Genomic DNA, 15,902 nt, shown 5'->3' with positions numbered 1-15,902 from the left:
TATTTTTTAGTAGAGACGGGGTTTCACCGTGTTAGCCAGGATGGTCTTGATCTCTTGACCTCGTGATCCGCCCGTCTCGGCCTCTCAAACTGCTGGGATTACAGGCTTGAGCCACCGCACCCGGCGGCTAGCATGCTTCTAGTTCTGGTCCCCACACTTTTTAAGACGGCTAATGACAAATTACAGTGTATTCCAATAAGGATAACCTGGGGTTCTGGGGAAACCACAGCAACATGATGGCATTGACTACAGCTCAGGGAACCCTTGGGGGGCCAGGAACCCTGTGTGCAAATTGCTGCAGGGGAGGCTCGGGAAAGAGGCCCCAGAGACACAGCAGTAGGGAGGGGCTTTTGGAAATTAGAGATGTTTTAGTCAAGGCCTTTTGAGTGGCAAGTAACCAAAACCTACTGGAGCTCACTCAGCAAAAGGAGGAATTTAAGGGAAGAGGTTTTTTGTTTTTTGTTTTTGAGACAGAGTTTCACTCTTGTTGCCCAGGCTGGAGTGCAATGGCACAATCTCGGCTCACCACAACCTCCACCTCCCGGGTTCAAGTGATTCTCCTGCCTCAGCCTCCTGAGTAGCTGGAATTACAGGCACTTGCCACTACGCCCAGCTAAATTTTGTATTTTTAGTAGAGATGGGGTTTCGCCATGTTGGCCAGGCTGGTCTGGAACTCCTGACCTCATGATCTGCCTGCCTCGGCCTCCCAAAGTGCTGGGATTACAGTGGTGAGCCACCGCATCCAGCCAGGAACAGGTATGTTTTAAAACCTGGATGGCAGGCATGGCACAGTGGCTCATGCCTATAATCCCAGCACTTTGGGAGGCCAAGGTGGGTGGATCACAAGGTCAGGAGTTCAAGACCAGCCTGGCCAACATAGTGAAACCCCGTCTCTACTAAAAATACAAAAATTAGCTGGGCATGGTGGCAGGTGCCTATAATCCCAGCTACTCGGGAGGCTGAGAAGAGGCAGGTGAATTGCTTAAACCCAGGAGGCGGAGGTTGCAGTGAGCCAAGATCACGCCACTGCACTCCAGCCATTCCGGGAGACAGAGACTCCATCTTAGAAAAAACAAAGCAAAACAACAACAAAAAAACTAGAGGGCAGGAGGAGCAGCTCAGGTATTGAGCTGGGAGCTGGAACCTGGAAGAGACCAGGGCAGTTAGGCTCTCCAACTCTCTCTCCTACTTCCTCTTTTGCCACAAAACAACATTCTCTGCTTCTTGGGGCACCGGTCAGGAAATGCTGGCTCCCCACGAAACTGTTCGGGACGGGGGGCAGGACTACGGGTAGGGGATAAGAAATGGGGCAGGGCAAGGAAGCCAGGAAGAGTAAGGAGAGGCAGGCAGGGGCCCGATAAGCGGAGCTGATTCTTTAAGAACAATTCAATGGACACCTGGGGCCCCTGCCCAGCTTAGAGCTGGAATGTCGCTCGTGGCTCCTCAAGGCCCCAAGGGTCCTGCCTTTTCTAGTCCCTCCCTTCCTCTCCCAAGAGCTGACCACTCTGGAGATTTGGGGGTTTTGCTTGCTCTTCTTATCCAAAGAAATAGAGGGTTCTTTTTTGCCTGCCTTGTTTTCAATTTGTTTTGTTTTTGCTGAGCAGATGTTTGTGAGGTTTGTTGTTGCTGTTGTGGTTTTGTTTTTAGTAGAGATGGGGTTTCACCGTATTGCCCAGGCTGGTCTTGAACTCCTGGCCTCAAATGATCTGCCTGCCTTGGTCTCCCAAAGAGCTAGGATTACCGGCATGAAGCACCATGGCTGGCCCTGTGGGGTGTTTTAAGGTTGACATGAGTAGCTGAGGAGAGGCAAGGCTGGTCCAGGACCTCCAGTACCCTTCAGGGGATGGAGCGACAGTGAGAAAACCCAGCGCAGCATCCATCCTGGACATCTTGGTAGAGCCCACTCCTTGGACAGCCTGGCCAGATAGAGGAGAGAAGGTGGCAGGCTGCCCGAGGAGAAGGAAGAGATAGTCAGTGGTGGAAAAATTGGCAGAAACTTCTCCACCACTTCGTCCACAGAGATGATGCTCCGGACCCTGGCATTCATGTTGGTGGTTCCACCTGCAGACGCCTGAGCCAAGTCCACGGGTTTCAACCCCAGCTCCACCCCTTTGGCCAAGCAGACACTGGGCGTGGTGGACAAGGTCTAACCTGAGAGTTCTGGGAGTGAAGGGCTGGGCTAGGGGAAGGTGGTTCTGGGCCCTCTGGATAGAACAGGAGCAACCAAGTGGCTGGACAATGTACCCAGGGCCGGGGCATGGGTTGGGGGTGCCTAAGCAGGAGGGCCAGAGGGCCAGGGAATAGCAGTTCCGGGGAGCTGTGTCTGGGAGCCCACGTCTGGGTGTGGGGGGACAGTCTTATAGGCCCAGCTCAGAAGGGTTCCACAGTGACCTAGGTCCTCTGGGGTCTGGGATGGAGTGGGACTGCCTCAAAGCTGGCATTGTTGCTCCCTCGCCCGCCTGACTGTCTGGGGCTTAAAATAGCAGGAACACAGCAGATCTCCTGAGAGAAGTTTCTGGCAAAGAGGTTTGGGGGAGGGGTGTGAGTCACAGCTGGGAACCCTTGAGTTTGAAGCTCCCAAAGCCCAGATGCTCCACCCCTGCCCCCAGGGAGCCTGGAATCCATGGGCAGGGCAGGTGGGGGGTCCTCTGTTCCCTCCCTGTCCTGCTGTGGGAGTGGGGAGACTGGGTCCTGCCCCAGCTCTGCCATGGAGGTACTGGCTAGATGGCTGGGCCAAGTCCTGCCCCGTTCGGACCTCAGTTTCCCAGATGTACCAGGAGATGCAGAACTTGACATCTGCTGCGAGGCCCCTGGAGTTCACGGCAGGTGGTCCCAGTACAGACCCCCAGAGTCAGACAGCCGCGGACTGAAATCCGAGTTCACTCCTACTGGCTGAGTGTCTCTGAGCAAGTCCTCCCAGCTCTCTGGGTGAGTTTCCTCACCTGTAAAATTCACAATGAAACCAAGTCCTGCTCGTTCCAAGCTTCAGATTGCGCTATCCGGTAAGGATCCTGGCAGCTCCCGGGCACTGGTCCCCCGCCCTCCTCCCTGCGCCCCAGCCTCCACCCCATCCTCAGATGGCACATTTTGTGCTGCCAAGAATGTTAGCAGCGACGTGACCCCACTTTTAATGCCATGTACTTTACACACGCTACCTCTGGCTCCCACGCCCTGGAGGACAGAGCTGGCTACTGTCCCCAGCGCTCTCCTGGGACATCCTCAACCTCAGTACTGGCCACTCCTGGACAGAAGGGGTTGTGGCTCCTGAGCGGGCCCTCTTGGGCATCTACCATGTGCCAGGCCCTGTGCTTGGCTCACCCCTGGAGTCCTGTGGGGCAGGGCTGATGCTCCCGGTTATGAGATGGGGAGACAGGCTCGTTGCTCTCCTGTCTCAAAGGGGTGCAGGTACCCTTTGCAGTGCATAGTCCGCAGGGCGCGGGGTCTGGGCTGCGCGGTGCGTGTGGCTGGCGCGCCCTCTAGCGGCCGCTCTGCATGCCGTGTTGCCCGGCGCGAGAGCTGCCCTAGGGTGGAAGCGCAGCGGCTGGCGCGGGAAGTCCCTTCTCCGAGCCCACCGGGGTCCCGCCTGCTGCGGCTTCACCTCCTCCGAGCTGCGAGAGGCCTGGCCCTGCCTGTCAGTCCTCGTGGCTTTGAAGAGACCCCACCGTGGCTGTACGCCCCGCCCCGATTACCATGGAGACGACTGTACACAGTTTCCCCTTTCCTCCGCCCAGTCCTGGGGTCCCACGGCCGCCTAGGTGGGAGCCCGCCAGGTCGGGGCGGGGCCAGGTGCCCATGAACAGCGGGGTCCCGGCCACCCTGGCCGTGCGGAGAGTGAAATTCTTCGGCCGTCACGGCGGGGAGGTAAGGTCCAGCGGGCTCTGCCCAGACTCCCGGCTTTGGGTGCAGAGTGGTTCCTGGTTCTGTGTAGTGGGGGTTCCAGAATGTTCTCTGGGCATTAGCTTAGGATATTGAGTCTAGAGTAGACTTTGCTAACCCAAGAAGGCTCAAAGTAGGCGCTCGGCTCCAGTGCTGGGCCCCAGCTCCAGAGCAGCTCTAGGTTCTAAGCTCTGCCTCTAAAAAGAGCCCGGGGCTCTGGGCTCTGCCTGGAGGGGGGCACAGAGCTCCCTGCTGACTCTGGTGTTTTCTGGGGCCCTGGCTCTAAAGTGAACTCAGGGCTTAGAGTAGATTCTGGGCTCTCCGTTGTCAGCTGCGGCTTTGGAATGGGATCTTGGCTCTGGAGTTCCAGGCTAAGGTTCCAGAGAAGGCTCCTGCCTCCAGCTGCAGGCTCTGGTCCCGGGTTCTGGGCTCTGGTGGTGGAGTGAGGCTTGAAGTCAAGCTCCAACCCCAGGCTCTTAGGGGCAGTGTTTAGGGGCCAGAGATGAGTGGACAGGGGTTTATTCCCCAGAATGGGACCGCTTTTGTGCTCTGTTTCTAGGTCAATTCCTCTGCGTTCTCCCCTGATGGCCAGATGCTGCTCACAGGCTCAGAGGATGGCTGCGTGTATGGCTGGGAGACCCAGAGTGGGCAGCTGCTGTGGAGGCTGGGTGGCCACACAGGTGGGGCTCTCACACCTGGCTCAGAAGACCTGAGGCACAAGGAGCTGGCCGCAGTGACCTCCGATGAGCTGGGCACGGGTGCAAGGCAGGGCTAGGCAGGACGGGAGATGGGATGTGATACCTGGGCACTGCGGCTTAGACTCTAACAGGCCTGGACTCAGATCCTTCTTTAAACACACACACACACACACACACACACACAAACTGTGATGTAACACACATAATACTTACCGTTGTGTATTTTTTTGTGTGTGACGGAATCTCGCTCTGTTACCCAGGCTGGACAACCTTGGCTCACTGTAACCCCTGCCTCCTGGGTTCAAGCAATTCTCTGCCTCAGCCTCCCGAGTAGCTGGGATTACAGGCACCTGCCACCACACCTGGCAAATTTTTTTTTGTATTTTTAGTAGAGATGGTGTTTCACCATCTTGGCCAGGCTGGTCTTGAACTCCTGACCTTGTGAGCCACCCCCCCCCCCCGGTCCCCCGAATGTTTGGATTAAAGGCGTGAATCACTGTGCCCGCCTTGTTGTATACATTTTTAAGTGTACAGTTCAGAGAATCCAGTACCTTCACATTGTCGTGACACTAATCTCCAGAACTCTTTTCCTCTTGCAAAACTGAACCTCTGTCCCCACTAAACAAGTTCCCAATCTCCTTCCTCCTAGCCCCTGACAACCACAGTTTTTCTTTTTGTCTCGATGAATCTGACCTCTCTGGGTGCCTCTAAGTGGAGTCACACAGTATTTGTCTTTTTGTGACTGGCTTATTTCACTTAGCATGATGTACTTAAGTTTCAGCCATGTCGTACCTACCACTGTTTTGACTTTGATCTTGGTCAAGTCCTGTCACCTCGCTGAGCCATTTCCACTGGCACGATGGAAGCAAAGTATCTAGCACCCAGTGAGGACTCAATAGGTGTAACTATTTTAATTACTATTCAGGAGACAAGAAAAAAAAAATCAGGCAATTATAGGCAGTCTGGTTAATGCTGCAAGGAGGGAAGATCAGGGGCCGGGAGCTCAAAGGAGGCAATTAACCTAGGCAGCGGTTGTTAGGGCAAGTTTCTGGGAGGTCCCTACTTTGACTTGGGTATTGATGATTTTTCAGATGAGCACACTGAGGTTGGGTGTTCCAAGGCTGACAGCCCAGTCCAGGCCAAGCCATGGAAATCCAGACATTTCCGGGAGGCTGGAGTTTGGGTGAGGGGAGGCTGGCAACGAGGCTGGAAAAATTAGCAAGGATTGGACTGCGTGGGCAGAAGGTGGCGGGCACTGCTCTGTCCCCTGACTTTGGCCACCCGCCCAGGCCCCGTGAAGTTCTGCCGCTTCTCCCCTGATGGCCACCTCTTCGCCAGCGCCTCCTGTGACTGCACTGTCCGCCTGTGGGATGTGGCAAGAGCCAAGTGTCTGCGGGTCCTGAAGGGTGAGTGAGCTGGGAGCCAAGCAGCCAGGCCTGCGTTCCCTTTCAGACGGTGCTATATCCTGTGTCATGTCACCTTTCCTCCTTCCCCGACCCCGGGCTGGTGCCTGCAGGTCACCAACGGAGTGTGGAGACGGTCAGCTTCAGCCCTGACTCGAAGCAGCTGGCATCAGGTGGCTGGGACAAGCGGGTGATGCTCTGGGAAGTGCAGGTATGTCGACGGCCTGGGGCCACCAGCCTGGGACTCAAGGACCAGTTCCAGAGAGGATGTCACCAGTCTTGCCCTCCCGGCTCAAACCCTCCACTGGTTCCGCAGGGCCCATGCCCACAGCGGGCAACCAAGGCTGCCCCCACCTGGCCACAGCCGCCTCTCCAGGCCTCCCTGCACACAGCAGCCCTCAGGCTTTTTGCACGAGGTCCCCTTGCCTGGACTGTCAAGGCCCAGGTAGCCAGCTGCCCTCTGCTGCCTCCTGAAGCTCAGGGCTCTCTCTAGTCTGGCCAGATGCTGCGCCTCTTAGTTGGGCACCGCGACTCCATCCAGAGCAGCGACTTCTCACCCACGGTGAACTGCCTGGTGAGCCTACCCTCTGCCCTGGGCCCCACCTCGGTGGCCCCATACCCACTTGGAGCTGAGTGGTGGGAAGGGGATGGACTCCGGGACCCACCTAAATGTGGAGTGGGTGGGGAGCTGGCGGGGCCAGATACAGAAGCTGCCTGCAGGCCACCGGCTCCTGGGACTCCACCGTACGCATCTGGGACCTGCGGACCGGGACCCCAGCAGTCTCCCACCAGGCGCTAGAGGGACACAGTGGCAACATCAGCTGCCTGTGCTACTCAGCATCCGGCCTCCTGGTAAGTGGGTGTCCTGGGTTCCAGGCTGGTCCCCTGCTGGCAGCCAGGCCCTTAAGGCTCCCAGGCCCCAAACCCCAGGGGTCAGAGCTGTCTGCTGTCCAGGCATCCGGTTCCTGGGACAAGACCATCCACATCTGGAAGCCCACAACCAGCAGCCTGCTTATCCAACTGAAGGGCCACGTCACCTGGGTGAAGAGCATAGCCTTCTCTCCCGACGAGCTGTGGCTGGCCAGCGCCGGCTATTCCCGCATGGTAACCACCCCAGGCCTGTCCCGCTCCTACCTACCCACCCTGCCTCCACCAGGAGCCCTCAGCACTCACTCCAGAAGGCCCACATCCCCACTTGCCCTAGCTAGGAGGGGGCAAGGGCAGGACCCAGGTGCCAGCCTCTCCACCTAACGGCCAGCACAAGGTCAGGGCTGGCCCACTGGCAACTGCATTGACATTTCCATGACCCAAATGGCATCAGGCAGAAGGGAACTCCTGCTCTGAAATTTCAAATACAGCCCACAAAACAAAACCTACACCAAGAGGCTCAGATGTTCTTTGGGCCAGGGGCGGTGGCTCACACCTGTAATCCCAGCACTTTGGGAGGTAGAGGTAGGTGGATCAGGAGTTCAGGCGAAGACTCCATCTCAAAAAAATGTTGTCTGGGGCTTTCCTGGAGGTGGCTTCAGATGCCACAGTGGCCTGGCGTGGCTTCCTGCCATGCCCCGTCCTTTTCCAGGTCAAAGTCTGGGACTGCAACACAGGAAAGTGCCTTGAGACCCTGAAGGTAAGGCACAGCATTGTGGCACTGAGGGAGCCATGAACAGCTTCTCCCAAGGCAGGAATTGCCTCGAGTCCCACCCTCTACTCTTGGCAGGGAGTCCTGGACGTGGCCCACACCTGTGCCTTCACCCCAGATGGGAAAATCTTAGTGTCTGGAGCTGCTGATCAGACCAGACGTCGAATATCCCGCATGACCAAATCACCCAGGGACCCTCAAACCTAACACCACCTGGGACAGCACCGACCTCACCCGCTCCCCTCAGTGGCACGCCGCTTCCCACCACAGGCCCAAAGTGACTGTGCCGGCATTCAACAGATCCCCATGGCCAGGACTCTCCCGGCCCCAACCACAGCAGACACCGGCAGCGGGCGGGATGCTTGCTGGAACCCATCAGACACCTGGTCCCCAGAACCAGACCCACCCGCCTCAACCCAATCAGTGGAAGCGCCAGGAAACAAAGCAGTCTCAGCTAGCTGTGCTTTATTGACAACGCGCCACTCAGGCCTTGACGGCGTACTTCCGCAGCGGGTACAGCCGCTCCTTCCGCTGCTGCTTCTTGGTCTTCAGGTTCTCCTCGTGCTTGTTGAGCCGGCGGCGCATGGCGCGTGTCTTCTTAGGCCGCAGGTCCAGGGGCTTGTACTTCTTGCCCTGGGAGACAGACGGCAGGGTGAATCCAAGAACCCGGGTCTGAGGAGCTACTGCAGCAGCTAACGGGGCTCGGGAGGGCCATCCAGAGCCACTCAGGAGGACGCTGCCACCAAAGGACTGGCAGCAGGCCACGTACTTCGCTAGCTCAATTTAATCCCCCCAAATTTAAGCCTGGTGGGGCCATCCTCATTTCATGTAAGTCTGCTGACCTGGGCTGAGTGCCCAAGTCTTGGCAAAGCTGTGGAAGAGCTGGGGCTTGCACCTCAGGCAAGTTGACTCCCAACTCAGTGCTCCTTCCACTGCCTGATTCCCAGTCAGGAGGGCAGTCAGTCACATGACAATCTAGTACAGGGTGCGCAGCCAAGCCCCGGGTGTGGTTACCGCTCCCTCGGCTCTGGTTAGTGAGTATGCTGGGGGCTGAGGCAGTATTCCATCCATCGGTACGCGGGGCCCACCAGGTGCTGCCCACATGAATGTCCAGCCTCAGAGGCCTGGCTGGCCAAGGCCACTCGCCTCACCCTCTTCCTGCTTTGGGGCCCCTGCCCACAGCTGTCACAGAGCCATCATCTGTCTTTCCATCCTCGGCTCCCACTCCTGCCCCACTTGCTCTCCAGCAGGGGGTTCTAGACCATGACGGCTCTCACTGGTCCCTCCTGAAGGGGGCAAAGGTCCCCTGCGCCCCCGTCAGGACTGGGCCCTGTGCTGCGAACTGGCTTGGCAAAGAATCTGACCCAGTCCCGGCTCAGGGGTCCCAGCCTAGTGAGGAAGACTGAACAGGTAATAAATGGCCCATGGTGTGGGGGAGGAGACATGAAGGCAGGCGTCTCTTAAAGATGGGCAATAGCCTCGAAGGCAAGCACGGCGGGGGCCAGGGGAAAGGGCGTGCAGGCTCTCCCTGACCTGAACAAGTCAGGTGCAGGACAGACCCTAGCTAAGCTGGATTCTGAGGTCGCAGGGCCCCAGGCCCCTGCAGGTGGGCAGAGGACTGCAGAAAGATCCCTGGACAATGAGGGCCAGCCCTGGAGGGTACTTGGAGGCAGCAAAGTCTTCGTCCTCCCACATCCCTCATTCCTGCTGGCACTGGCTAGGCATTCGTCCTTTTCACATTGGTTAACCCCCTAGAGTTCTGCTGTCCACAGAACAACCACTAGCCACACGGAGCTGCTGACATTAAAGATTTACTTTTGCCACACACATGCTAGTGTCCCCTGAACAGCTAACATGGCTACACTATGGCTCTTTTCATTTTTTTGAGATGAGGCCTCACTATGTTGCCCAGACTGCACTTTAACTCCTGGGCTCAAGCCATTTCCTGCCTCGGCTTCCCAGGAGCTGGGGTTACAGGCCTGTGGCACTTCATCAGCCATGGCTGCTGTTTCCATGTGTCAAACCTTCAAGTTATTCAAACACTAACTTGGGTAGTGATGTGGAACCATTTTGCACATTAAAGACCCTCGGGCGCGGTGGCTCACACCTGTAATCCCAGCACTTTGGGAGGCTGAGGCAGGTGGATCACAAGGTCAGGAGATGGAGACCATCCTGGCTAACAAGGTGAAACCCCGTGTCTACTAAAAATACAAAAAGTAGCCGGGCATGGTGGTGGGCACCTGTAGTCCCAGCTACTCGGGAGGCTAAGGCAGGAGAATGGCATGAACCTGGGAGGCAGAGCTTGCGGTGAGCCGAGATTGTACCACTGCACTCCAGCCTGGGCAACAGAGTGAGACTCTCTCAAAAAAAAAAAAAAAAAAAAAAAGACCCTCATCAGGTAACTTTGGGGGAGATTATCCTGGCTAATTCCAGAAGGCCCGATCCAATCAGCTGAAAGCCTTAAGTGCACGGCTGAGGCTCCCTCCAAGTCCCCTCTGGGACCAGCAGCTTCAACCTGGGCCCTGAGTCCCAGCCAGCCCCCACAATCACCTAAACCCATTCTTCAGAATACGCTGGATGTGTGTGTACACACCGTCTCCCACTAGTTTTGTTTCTCTGCTTGAACCCTAGTAAGACGAACGTTAAGAACAAGACCAGAAAATGGTCATCAAAATTCAAGACTAAGAGGCGGGCCAGACACCTGTGCACACCTCCCAAGAACACTCAAGCCGACCCTCCCCAAGGCAAGGTTTCAAACAGGGGCCCATCATGCCATTGGTTGTGGGTGTCTAGGCCTCAGGGCCCTCATCTGAAAAACGAGCACGGCAGGTGCCTGGCAGGGACTGACTGACACCCAGTACTAATAAGAGGCAGTGAAAACCTTCAACAGTCCCATCACTGCCCAAGCCACTCAACTGAGAAGGCTGGATTCAAAACCGGAGTCTCCAGCCAGGATACCCCAAGCCCCAATGAATTATTGACATGTGCAGCCTGAGGAAGCGGTCTGCAGAGCCACATGCCAGTGCAAGACACTGGTAGAAGGGACAGCCCGGCACCAAATTGGGGAGGCTAACCACTCTCAGCCCCAGGCACCAAGCAAAACCTCTTTACCATGCCCCGTGGCCAGGGACGGCTAGCACTTAGCTTCCTGAAGCCAACCCTCCCTATGCCCCAGCAGACTCACCTTGTAGAATTTCCTGAGGTTTTCTTTCTGAGTCTGGTTAATGACTGTGAGAACACGGGCGATGGATTTGCGGACGACTCGTCTACAAAACAGACGTCGGTGAAGATGGGGAAGAGACACAGCACTTCCCAAGGCTCAGGACCCATACATAGGGCAGGGATAGCTGCAGCCTCCTCTATCAGCCCATCCTTATTCACTCAGGAGGAAGGTGTTCTGGGAGTGAGGTCTGAGGGGGGAAGAGAGGGGCATGGGATGGGCATTCCAGGAATGGGGCAGGGAATCCAGTGCTGTTGAGCTGTAAAGTGTCAGCTGAGACAGTAGAGGCTTTGAGGAAGTGCAGGCTGGATAAATGAGGCAGATGAGGAAAAGACCTTCAATCCCAGAACATGAATTTATCCTGAGGGCTAAGACCCAACCAATGCCAGTTTCAATGAGCTGATGGGAGGGAATCATGCCACAAACCAGGCAATCAGGCTAGTTTAGGATATCGCAGAAGAAATGAGACATTTGCAAACTGGAGTCACTACAAGCCAGGAGGCTGAAGCAAGCGACAAGCTGGGCAGAAGTTATTTGTAGTCATGGCAGGATGAGGGAGCCACCTAGTAGATAGATGGCTGGTCAACACGGTTCTTGAGGATTCAGTGTGCAACCGTGCTTATCCAATCCTCCCGCCCCTGCCCCTGCTAAGGTTGCTTGGGGGAAAAGAGGACAACCACCTTTTTTTTTTTTTTGGAGACAGGGTCTCACCTGTCAACCAGGCTGAAGAGCAGTGGCCCCATCACAGCCTCCCAACTCCTGGGCTCAAGTGACCCTCCTGCCTCAGCCTCCAGAGTAGCTGGGACTACAGGCCTGCGCCACACCCGATTTTTTTTGAGAAGTGGACTTTGTACCCAGGTTGATGAACTCCAAACCCACGTTCCTTTCACAAGTCTCCCGCACTCTTAGCCATGTAAAATAACTTACGCTGCCACTCCAGGGTGCAAGCCACCGATCTACCAAGGGGAAAGGTGAATTAAGAAGTCAAGTGTTGGTGGGAAGCGGAAAAAAAGGGTCCGGGTAGCTTTGAAGGCAGCATTAAGATGCGTCTCCGGGGATGCACTCCAGGCACAAGGACCGCCAAGGTCAAGGCAGGTAAGAGGCTAAGCACACAACGGGTCTCCCATGCGCCCCAGGATGCACGGAGTGAGCATCTAAGCGGTCAGCTCCTTAAGCCAACTTTGAAATCCTCCCACGATCCCGATGCACACGCGCTCCCCACCCACGAGGGCTGTGATCCGGCCGCCTCACTTACATCTTAGAGAGCTTGGAGGCCGCACCGCCTGTCACTTTGGCGACGCGCAGCTGGGACAGTTCCACCTTCAGGTCATCCAGCTGTTTCAGCAGCTCCTCCTTCTTCTTCCCGCGAAGATCTCGGGCCTTGATCTTGGCCTGCGCGTAAGAGAGCGTGTGGCTCAGCCAGGCCGCGGGGCCATATCCCCTCCTCCTACGTGGCCAGCCCCCAAAGGCGCGCGATTCGCCATCGACTACGAGTGCGCCGGAGCCCCACCCAGGGCTCACGACAGTCTCCCTCAACGGCCGTGCTCGGGCAGAGTAACCCAGGCCCCGGCCGCGCGCCACTCCCGGCAGAGAAGCGAAGAGGCGGGCTGTGGTGGCGCGACACCGTTCTGCGCGGCGCCCCACAGGCCCGGCTGGCAGACAGAATCCGGGGACTCAGCTCGCACCGCCTGCCCCAACCCCCGCGCCTCACAGCGATCGGATGGCGCCCGATTCCGCCGCTCTCACCATTGCTGCACAGGCCGCGATGCCGTCGCCGCCGCCCGCTCCGAGGGAAAGAGGAAGTAGGCGGGGCTGACCTCCACAACTACTGCCGGGTGGCGGCGGGCGCGGCCAATGGCGCCACAGCGGGGGAGCCCCGGCTCCGCCCCATCTCCCCGAGGAGCTCTGTGGTACGGCCAGCCCCGACCGAAAGGGCTGGAGCCCCGCCCCGTGGTGCTCGCATTTTTTCACAGCACCACCTGATAGCGAGGTCTAGGCGCGCAGTTGGGGAAACCGAGGTCCAACATGGGCGGCAGCTTACCAGAGATGGCACACGGAGGACTCGAATTCGTCCATTCAGTCATTCGTTCATTCATTCATTCGGGAAACCTTGCAGATCTCCCAATCTGGGCAACTCTGAGCTGGGCGCCAGTAGTCTGGGGGTGCTGAGGGGAGGAGGAGCCAGAGTTTTCAAAAATGATGAACCAAGGCTCATGTCGTGGAGGAATTTAAAGTGCGAGGTGGGCGGGAGGGGCGGGCTCAGGCAGTTATAATCCAACTCCATAAAGGTTCTGGGGAGGCAGTATGTGCAGCGGCAAAGAGCATTTACATCTTTTATTTTTATTTATTCATTTATTTTATTTATTTATTTTTTTTGAGACAGCCTTGCTCTGTCGCCCAGGCTGCCAGGCTGGAGTGCAGTGTCGCGATCTCGACTCACTGCAACCTCCGCCTCCCGGGTTCCAGCGATTCTCCTGCCCCAGCCTCCCGAGTAGCTGAGTAGCTGGGATTACAGGCATGCACCACCACGCCTGGCTAATTTTTTGTATTTTTGGTAGAGACGGGTTTTCGCTATGTTGCCCAGGCTGATCTTGAACTCTTGAGCTCAGGTGATCCGCCCGCCTCGGCCTCCCAGAGTGCTGGGATTACAGGTGTGAGCCGCCACCCCTGGCCTCCACCCTTTTTTTTGTTTTGTTTTGAGACAGGGTCTCGCTCTGTCACCCTGGCTGGAGGGCAGTGGCGCGATCGTTGCTCACCAAAACCTCCGCTTACCGGGTTCAAGCAGTCCTCCCACCTCAGTCTCCTGAGTAGCTGAAACTGCACGCACAAGCCGCCAGGCCTGGCTAATTTGTTTATTTTTTGTAGAGCTGTTGCCCAGGCTGGTCTCCTGGGCTCAAGCAATCCGCCCGCCTCGGCCTCCCGGAGTGCCTAGGATTACAGGCGTGAGCCACCTCGCCTGGCCATACAGCCTTTTTTATTTTTATGTTATTTTTTATATATTTTTTGAGATGGAGTCTGGCTCTGTCGCCGAGGCTGGAGTGTAGTGGCACCATCTCAGCTCACCGCAACCTCCGCCTCCCGGGTTCAAGAGATTCTCCTGCCTTAGCCTCCGCAGTAACTGGGACTACAGGTGTGTGCCACTACGCCCAGTTAAATTTTTGTATTTTTAGTAGAGATAAGGTTTAGCCAGACTGGTCTTGGACTCCTGACCTCAAGTGATCCACCTGCCTCGGCCTCCCAAAATACTGGGATTACAGGCATGAGCCACTGGACCCGGCTAGTACAGCCTTTCTTAAAGTGAACCTGACCAGGTTTCAAATTCTTGCTCTGCTGCCAAGGTAGTAGTTGAGACTCTTGGGAAATCTCTTCCCCTCTCTTGAGTCTCAGTTTGCTGACATGTGAAATGAGGCATTTATGAGAATTAGAGGAGATACCTGTAAACCTATTAACCCCAAATCTGATGCATAACAATGGCTCAAAATATCATCAGTGTTCATGTTCCCAGAGGAAGGAACACTTCAGTAGAGCCCAGAAAGTGAAACGGGGATTCACAAAGCAGGGCATGTTTAGGTTTTCTGATTAATGTCTGCCAACCAGTAGGCATTAATCAGTACTCCAGTGCCACTCCCTTGCCCTTAATAAAGACACGCCACCTCTTAGAGCTATGGTTGAAGCCAGATTGTCCTCTTGTTACTACCAGGTGTAACCACCCACAAGGAGACTTCTCCCATCTCCTATGAGTAGCAACCTCCTCTGTGCAATCCTCTCCTTAGCCCCAAACAGGCTGAAATAAAATGATGCATTTATGTGTCTGTTTCCATAGCCAACCTAGAAGTTCTCGGGGACAGAACCTTGGCGGACACCTGACTTATTTTTTCTAGTCTTCAGGCCCAGCACATGAATGCTTGTTGGATGAGTTAATGAACCATAACCCACACCAAAGTGAGGCAGGCTTCCAGGAGGTGGAGGGATATGGGGAAAAAAAGAGAGGAGAGGGCAATCCTGGCATGGCTTAGTCTTTTTCTTTTTTTTTTTGAGATGGAGTCTCACTCCAACCAGGCTAGAGTGCAGTGGCATGATTTCAGCTCGCTGTAACCTCTGTCTCCCAGGTTCAAGCGATTCCTGTGCCTCAGCCTCCTGAGTAGCTGGGATTACACAGGTGTGTGCAACCATGCCTGGCTAATCTTTGTATTTTTTCCCCCACCAAAATGGCGTCTTGCTCTGTCGCCCAGGTTGGAGTGCAGGAGCATGATCTTGGCTCACTGCAACCTCTGTCTCCCGGGTTGAAGTGATTCTCCTGCCTCAGCCTCCCGAGTAACTGGGATTACAGGCATGCGCCACGACGCCCAGCTAATTTTTGTTTTTTTGGTAGAGACAGGGTTTTACTATGTTTCACCTGGCCACCATGTTGGCCAGGCTGGTCTCGAACTCTTAACCTTGTGATCTGCCCGACTCGGCCTCCCAAAGTGTTGGGATTACAGGTGTGAGTCACTCCACCTGGCTGGCATGGCTTAGTCTTAAATGCAAATCTAGGCCGGGCACGGTGGCCCAGCACTTTGGGAGGCTGAGGCAGGCGGATCACCTGAGGTCAGGAATTTGAGAGCAGCCTGGCCAAAGCGGTGAAACCCTGTCTCTACTAAAAATACAAAAATCAGCCAGGCATGGCGGTGCGCGCCTCTAATCCCAGCTACTCTGGAGGCTGAGGCAAGAGAATCGCTTGAACACGGGAGGCAGAGGTTGCAGTGAGCCGAGATCGTGCCATTGTACTCCAGCCTGGGTGACAAGAGGGAAACTCTGTTTCAAAAAAAAAAAAAAAAGTCAAATGGTGCATGGTGGCTTTCCTGTTTTTCAAATGCTTATACTAGAGTTAATGACTCTGCACATCTTTTTCAAAACTGAAGTCATTTGTGACTCTTCCTCTTACAAGCCACATCTAGTCACCCAGCAAATCCCATCTACTGTACCTTCACAATTCACCCAACTTGAGACCAGGTGAGGTGGCTCACATCTGTAATCCTAGCACTTTGGGAGGCCGAGGTGGGTGGATCACCTGAGGTCAGGAGTTC

At 55.9% G+C, this 15,902-nt stretch overlaps 2 protein-coding genes across 3 annotated transcripts; one reads left to right on the top strand and one right to left on the bottom strand.

The window, feature by feature from the left end:
• The first annotated feature begins 3,603 nt into the window (after positions 1 to 3,603).
• Positions 3,604 to 8,071, top strand: WDR38 (WD repeat domain 38). Of its 2 annotated transcripts, none has more exons than XM_011931389.1 (9): positions 3,604 to 3,861; positions 4,436 to 4,556; positions 5,864 to 5,980; positions 6,091 to 6,188; positions 6,471 to 6,551; positions 6,698 to 6,829; positions 6,932 to 7,081; positions 7,557 to 7,604; positions 7,695 to 8,071. In XM_011931389.1, the coding sequence occupies exons 1-9, from the start codon at positions 3,691 to 3,693 to the stop codon at positions 7,821 to 7,823; spliced, it is 1,047 nt and encodes a 348-aa protein (XP_011786779.1). In that variant the 5' UTR covers positions 3,604 to 3,690; the 3' UTR covers positions 7,824 to 8,071. The 2 variants fall into 2 exon arrangements, with proteins under 2 accessions (XP_011786779.1, XP_011786780.1); XM_011931390.1 differs by having other exon boundaries at positions 3,793 to 3,861; positions 4,469 to 4,556; positions 7,695 to 7,823.
• Positions 8,065 to 12,677, bottom strand: RPL35 (ribosomal protein L35). The gene is made up of 4 exons (XM_011931391.1): positions 12,583 to 12,677; positions 12,092 to 12,228; positions 10,801 to 10,882; positions 8,065 to 8,249 (listed from the first exon to the last, which is right to left on the bottom strand). The coding sequence occupies exons 1-4, from the start codon at positions 12,583 to 12,585 to the stop codon at positions 8,100 to 8,102; spliced, it is 372 nt and encodes a 123-aa protein (XP_011786781.1). The 5' UTR covers positions 12,586 to 12,677; the 3' UTR covers positions 8,065 to 8,099.
• Between the last annotated feature and the right edge of the window lie 3,225 nt (positions 12,678 to 15,902).

The sequence above is a fragment of the Colobus angolensis genome, unplaced genomic scaffold, assembly GCF_000951035.1.
Source record: "Colobus angolensis palliatus isolate OR3802 unplaced genomic scaffold, Cang.pa_1.0 Scaffold9, whole genome shotgun sequence".
In the NCBI taxonomy this organism is placed as follows: Eukaryota; Metazoa; Chordata; class Mammalia; order Primates; family Cercopithecidae; genus Colobus; species Colobus angolensis.
This window is presented reverse-complemented; position numbering and strand designations above follow the sequence as displayed.

Coding starts and splice junctions, on each gene's coding strand:
- WDR38 (XM_011931389.1), top strand. CDS start 3,691: ATGGAGACGACTGTACACAGTTTCCCCTTTCCTCCGCCCAGTCCTGGG. Junction 4,557..5,863: donor GAGGCTGGGTGGCCACACAG/GTGGGGCTCTCA, acceptor CCACCCGCCCAG/GCCCCGTGAAGTTCTGCCGC. Junction 7,605..7,694: donor AGTGCCTTGAGACCCTGAAG/GTAAGGCACAGC, acceptor TACTCTTGGCAG/GGAGTCCTGGACGTGGCCCA.
- RPL35 (XM_011931391.1), bottom strand. Junction 10,883..12,091: donor GCCTCCAAGCTCTCTAAGAT/GTAAGTGAGGCG, acceptor TCTGTTTTGTAG/ACGAGTCGTCCGCAAATCCA. Junction 8,250..10,800: donor ACCTCAGGAAATTCTACAAG/GTGAGTCTGCTG, acceptor TCTGTCTCCCAG/GGCAAGAAGTACAAGCCCCT.